The sequence below is a fragment of the Limulus polyphemus genome, unplaced genomic scaffold, assembly GCF_000517525.1.
Source record: "Limulus polyphemus unplaced genomic scaffold, Limulus_polyphemus-2.1.2 Scaffold4562, whole genome shotgun sequence".
Taxonomy (NCBI): Eukaryota; Metazoa; Arthropoda; class Merostomata; order Xiphosura; family Limulidae; genus Limulus; species Limulus polyphemus.
The window spans coordinates 2,970-9,346 of NW_013670172.1; the positions used below are offsets into that span (position 1 = coordinate 2,970).

At 32.6% G+C, this 6,377-nt stretch overlaps 1 protein-coding gene across 1 annotated transcript in view; it reads right to left on the reverse strand.

Annotated features, from left to right (window-relative positions):
• Positions 1–722: 722 nt before the first annotated feature.
• The window catches only part of LOC106471349 (heat shock 70 kDa protein 14-like), a 9,045-nt gene continuing 3,390 nt past the window's right edge, over positions 723–6,377 (reverse strand). Inside the window, exons 2-4 of the mRNA XM_013931949.2 lie at positions 6,273–6,353; positions 3,194–3,319; positions 723–839 (exon numbers count right to left, since the gene is read on the reverse strand). Coding sequence (XP_013787403.1) covers positions 729–839; positions 3,194–3,319; positions 6,273–6,353 — 318 coding nt within the window. The 3' untranslated portion in view covers positions 723–728. The remainder of the gene's footprint in view (positions 840–3,193; positions 3,320–6,272; positions 6,354–6,377) is intronic.

Consider the following 6,377-nt stretch of genomic DNA (forward strand, 5'->3'; position numbering starts at 1 on the left):
ATAAACATTTTACTATAAGTGTCATTTGTTTCAGTTTTTAAACTACTTCATTATGCTTACAAATCATTGTTTGTCACCTTAGTATCAGTTACCAATAAACATTTTACTATAAGTGTTGGTTATTTCAGTTTTTAAACTACTTCATTATGCTTACAAATCATTGTTTGTCACCTTAGTATCAGTTACCAATAAACATTTTACTACAAGTGTTGGTTGTTTCAGTTTTTAAGAGATACCCAAAATTTATTGCAGTGAAGCAGATAGGAAAGAATTGCAGGACTACTAAATTACATACAAATCAATCCCTCAAACAATTAACCTTATCAATTAACAGACAATATATTGGGCCTTTCTGATAAAAACAATTGCAGAAGAGAAGCTTGAAATAGTTATATTTCCTCTAGTAATATTATTTTCCTATCTAGGTGACAAAAGTAGCTTGTTTCTACATTTTCTAAGGCAGTACTTCAAAGTTTCCAGAGTCAACAGATATCTAGTAGATCAGATTCACTCCTCCCTACCTATTTTATATTATACAGGTATTTCTTTATTTATTTAGTAACTTATATATTTTAATTTATTGTTCCTTGATTACATATATCAATGATCTGAAATGTGACATAGTTTCGTTTTGGTGCAATCACAAAATAGACAATTCTTCCACACTGATGCTAAAAATCATATTAATTGACGAAATACTCAAACAGAAAAATTATTTTATTTTCAAACTACTTACCAAGCATTTTCTTGAATAAAAGAACAAGTATATCTGATGGTTTGTAAAAATAAATTTTCCCATCATTTTCTATTTCATATTTCATCTCTCCTTCAGTAATAATCTACAGAAAAAAGGTTTTAGACTTAGACAGTAAGGATTAAACATTATTGCTAGACAACAGTTTGGCATAAATTGTAAAATATAGAAGTATAAAGTATAATTAATTTAAAACTAGAATATTTTTCAGAGAATTCGATTATTTTACACAGAGTAGGTTTGAAAAAGAACTAATTTTCCTAAAAAAAACTTTTTAGAAACAATGGATACTCTTCCATTTTTATGTCTACCACAAAGAAGAACAAGATTCCCCAACATTCACAACAAGACCAATTTCAACACAAATCAAACATGTCTCTTCCCTACGTTCCAAAATTAGGTAAAAAATGTCAAAGGATTTGCTGGAAATTTAACATTAAAGTTTATTTTAAATCAGGAAAATGTCTTTGAAACATCCTTACAAAAGTGAAACAACCAACAACAAAAAAGAACTATCTACGAAGTACTATATTCATGTAACAACATTTACATTACTAGTTGGATCATAGAACAAAGATTAATAAAATAAAGATGCAACCAAACAAACACATGCAGATAAATCAGCCTTGGCTAAACATAACCACAAAATATGATGTATCATAAACTGGGATCAACAAAGAATTGGACAAAACTCACCACTGGAAATAAAGAAAAATCAATGATGCAACATGAACTCAAGAGATAATGGCTTGTACATCAACAACCTGTGGATAACCACCCTCAACAAACTATGGAGATAATATTATGACATCTGGCTTGTACATCAACAACTGGTGGATAACCACCATCAACAAACTCTGGAGATAATATTATGACATCTGGCTTGTACATCAACAACTTGTGGATAACCACCCTCAACAAACTATGGAGATAATATTATGACATCTGGCTTGTACATCAACAACTGGAGAGTTTGTTGAGGGTGGTTATCCAGGGAGATAATATTATGACATCTGGCTTGTACATCAACAACTTGTGGATAACCACCCTCAAACTATGGATATAATATTATGATGTCTGGCTTGTACATCAACAACCTGTGGATAACCACCCTCAACAAACTATGGAGATAATATTATGACATCTGGCTTGTACATCAACAACTGGTGGATAACCACCCTCAACAAACTCTGGAGATAATATTATGACATCTGGCTTGTACATCAACAACTGGTGGATAACCACCCTCAACAAACTCTGGAGATAATATTATGATGTCTGGCTTGTACATCAACAACCTGTGGATAACCACCCTCAACAAACTATGGAGATAATATTATGATGTCTGGCTTGTACATCAACAACCTGTGGATAACCACCCTCAACAAACTATGGAGATAATATTATGATGTCTGGCTTGTACATCAACAACCTGTGGATAACCACCCTCAACAAACTATGGAGATAATATTATGATGTCTGGCTTGTACATCAACAACCTGTGGATAACCACCCTCTAAAAACTCTGGAGATAATATTATGAGATCAGTCTTATTGACAACACCCGTCAACCATCATATCTGCTCAAACTACATATGTTCGAGCTCTACTAAACAGCCATGATTACCTTTATAAAACATTAAACAAGCATCTACAGTGACCTGAAAAAGACCTCAGTATAAAACATATTTGCAAACTTTCACGATTTGGGTGGGAGTTTCCTGAATTTGGACCTTTGACCCAACTTACCGATTTTAGGCATGTACACCTATTTTTTCTAAAATCTACTGATTTGCATAACTATAATTCACTTTTTCATACATTAAATATTTTCCTGTAAACGTCAGCCAATCATTTGTTCTCTATAACAAAACCAGTTGAGTAAACACGTGATTCATACCAGAAATCGGTCTTCACATTCTTCTTGGCGAATGAAAACCGATTATACAAAGACGTATTTATCGTTCTAAACCAAGCATAATTGTTCACGTGTTTGTAACTTGCTTGATTTGGCGTGAGTCACACAAAATTTTCCAACACTAGAATTTTGAAAATTTTGCAAGTACGATAAAAGCGAAAACATTATCCTCTTTTCATTCAACAAGCAGTTGCAGTCCATTAAAGTTATCAAACCTACCCTGCTTAAAGTTCCATGAATTACAAATTCTGCAAACAGACCAAATATATGTCTAGTTTCAATGTACCTTAAAGAATCTATTCAGAAAAACATCAAAATAGTGTTACAACTACCATTATTTTTTGATAAACATAATCATGTAATACACTTTAAATTTTCCATATAATTCAAATATCATAACGGTTCAATATTAACCAAATTTTACATTAACAAGCAATCCAACCACCACTCTACAGTCATAAAAAAAGATATATATACACATACATAAGTTAAAAGTCAGTTAAACAAAATGACATACATACCTTACAACCACTGTTTTTCATTTCTTGCTCCATTTCTTGTAGATCTTTTCCTAATACTTGTTTAACATTACATACTGTACTAGCTGCATTCCTTACCAGACCCTGCTTTGCAGCAAGCCCTACAGACTGAAAAGAAAAAAGTAAAAACTTACTCAAATTCAGTTTTAACATTGTGTTTATAGCAATAAAGATGTTTAGTATGTTACAGTCCCTGTCACTACATAACATCTTGTGCATCTTGACAGTAGTTCTGTAGTGTAATTTCCATTGCTAAAAGCTCCTTGATAAGACTGTCATGTGCAAAGCATACCCATCCTCTGTGATGACTTTCCATAATCCATCTAGTATATGAGTATGATAATTTTCCAACACATTTCAACAATCTGATCACATGGAAATCCATTGGAGATGCATCACGTGGAATAGCAAGAATGCCCTTTTCACTCTCCAGCTACTTGAGGTATGTATTGGTTGAATGGATCAAGTTGTGTACATGCGACTTGTTTCACTTTTCTAGACAAAGATCCTTCTTGATTATGTTGTATATGCTTACTGCTGCCTGTGACACATGAATGGCTTTTACTTCTTACCCTTGCATTCATGAATTTTCACCTGTTACAAGGTGATGCACTTTGCTTAGTATGGCTTCTTGCAGGCCTCTTTTTATATGGTCTTGTTTTTCAAAATTGATCCATATTCCTTGTTTTCCAATGCCGTAAATACTAGCAATATCCTCAATCTCAATACATCTTCATGATCTGAGTGTATAAACATTTTGTGTTGGAAATGGCTGTTATATACTTTCAAATCAAATACCCTGTTTTGAGCAAAGAAAGTTTCACAATCTCTTAATAGCCTTTAATGATAGCAATGATGTCCCTAATTTAGCAGTGAAAGACTAGAGGGAAGGCAACTAGTCATCACCACCCACTGCCAACTCTTGGGCTACTCTTTTATCAATGAATAGTGGGATTGACCGTCACATTATAACATCCCCACAGCCGAAAGGGTAAACATGTTTGATGGGGCAGTGATTTGAACCCGCAACCCTCTGATTGTTTAATAATTATTTACTTAACTCTTTAAACTCATAATTTTGCCAGAATTATCTTTATAGTTTCCTAATAATTATTACTATACTTTATAAAACTTCAATTTTCTTAATTCTGTAAATAACAACATGGTTTGGATTAGTATCCAGCTAAAGAGGCATAAATGTTATTGGACACTGTCATCTTCCATGGGTAAATCTGGTTTTTCTGCTGAATGCTGGAAGCTTCCACTCGGATGGAACTCTTTCTCAACAGGGTCATGTATTTTACATGACCCCGTCTGGAGAATGATACAAGTGTAACAATATGTACTGTAACTCTGAGATTACTTAACATATCCTCACAAAACCTGGTAAGATTTTGTTAAAGATTATAAGTAACTTGTACAAAAAGAATGACATTATTTTAATTACATATTTTTACTTAATAGTTCATATGCAAGATGGTTTTCATTTTAAGTATACTTACACTTTGAGTCTCATTTGCATAACTTCTAGAACCTCCTACATGAATATCAAAAGTTTGTTTTTAAGGTAAATGTTTATATTTTATTTTTCATTATCTCTACCATATCACTAACTGTACATATTATCATCAACATATAGTGTTTAAAATTAAGAAATAGAAAAAAATGTACATACCTTTTAATTTTTCATAGAATACCTTAAAAGACCTTTTGGTTATATTAATAATTTTGGGTCTTTTTCTTTTCATATATATTTAATTTTTAATGCTTTATATTCCTTTCCTGTCCTTTCTCTTTTATTACTCTTTATTATCTTACCCTCACGCAAGATCTTAAGCCTTGAGAGCCGACACAAAGTATGATGTATCTATATACTACTAAAACTCTGAGATTGATTGTTTGCTTGTCTGTAATTAAATACCGCAAAAATGGAACACAATAGTGCCATATTTGTAATGAAATGAGAATAGAAACATAATAAAACAAGTTTCATTAAAATCGGGCCACGGGTTACCGAGTTAGCCCCATTTTCTAAGCAGCTAACTAAGCAGCCAACAATACTAAATGCACTTACATATACCAGATGACAACAACTATGTACCAATTTAAAAATACCCACTGTTGGATTATAGTTCAAAATGAGCTCTTTCTAATGACTATGTACATGTATATGTAGCAAGCAAATGTATGTTATAAAGCTCAAGCAAATGTATAGGAGGACATCAGGGGTTGACAAAATTCATTAATTGTTTCTACTGCATTCAGCCATAAAAATTTGAAACTTGCGTGTCAATATGGCACGTAAATGTACTTATTGTTCAGACATGTCTACATAACTGGATAGAGTGCAAAAGTTGAGATTTTTCATAGCTTGTGAGTCAGGTGACAACAAAACCAAAAGTTTTAAGCAATTTTTTAGAGGTTTCTTTTGAAATAAAGGAATTAAAACTTGTATGATATAAAACTGCTAGTCTTCACCACCCACCGCCAACTCTTGGGCTACTCTTTTACCAATGAATAGTGGGATTGACCGTCACATTATAATGGCTAAAAGGGCGAGCATGTTTGGTGGGATGGGGGCGCAAACCCGTGACCCGCAGATTGCGAGTCGAGCGTCCTACCCACCTGGCCATGCCGGGCCATATTGTGTAGCTTTGTGATAAACAACAATAAAAAATAATGCAATATTTCAATTTTTTGAATAGTTGGAATAATCAAAAATAGTAATAATAGGGAAGTTGGTTAACTTTGTGAGATATGACGCTTGTTGATTAAGCTGAACAAACTTATGCAAAATAATAACGGAAATATTACAATTAGTGAACAGTTGAAATAATCAAAAACAGTAATAACCAGAAACACTAGTTGATTATTTTTTGTAATATTAATTGATTTAATCATAATTTTGATTATTCAATTATTTCATGGTACTAAACTATGTAATCTATACTCAGAGGAAATTAATTATTTCAATCAATCACTGAACTTCAATTTACTTGTGTATAAAATTAAACAACGCAGACAGTAACTCTTGTGACATAAAAAGACTGAAAAAACTTACAATTTCATTATTGGTAAAAGCCACTACTGCTGGTGTTACCCTGTCTCCAGCATCATTTGCAATCACCTCTGTTTTACCTTCCTGAAAATATTTTAAAAAAAAGTT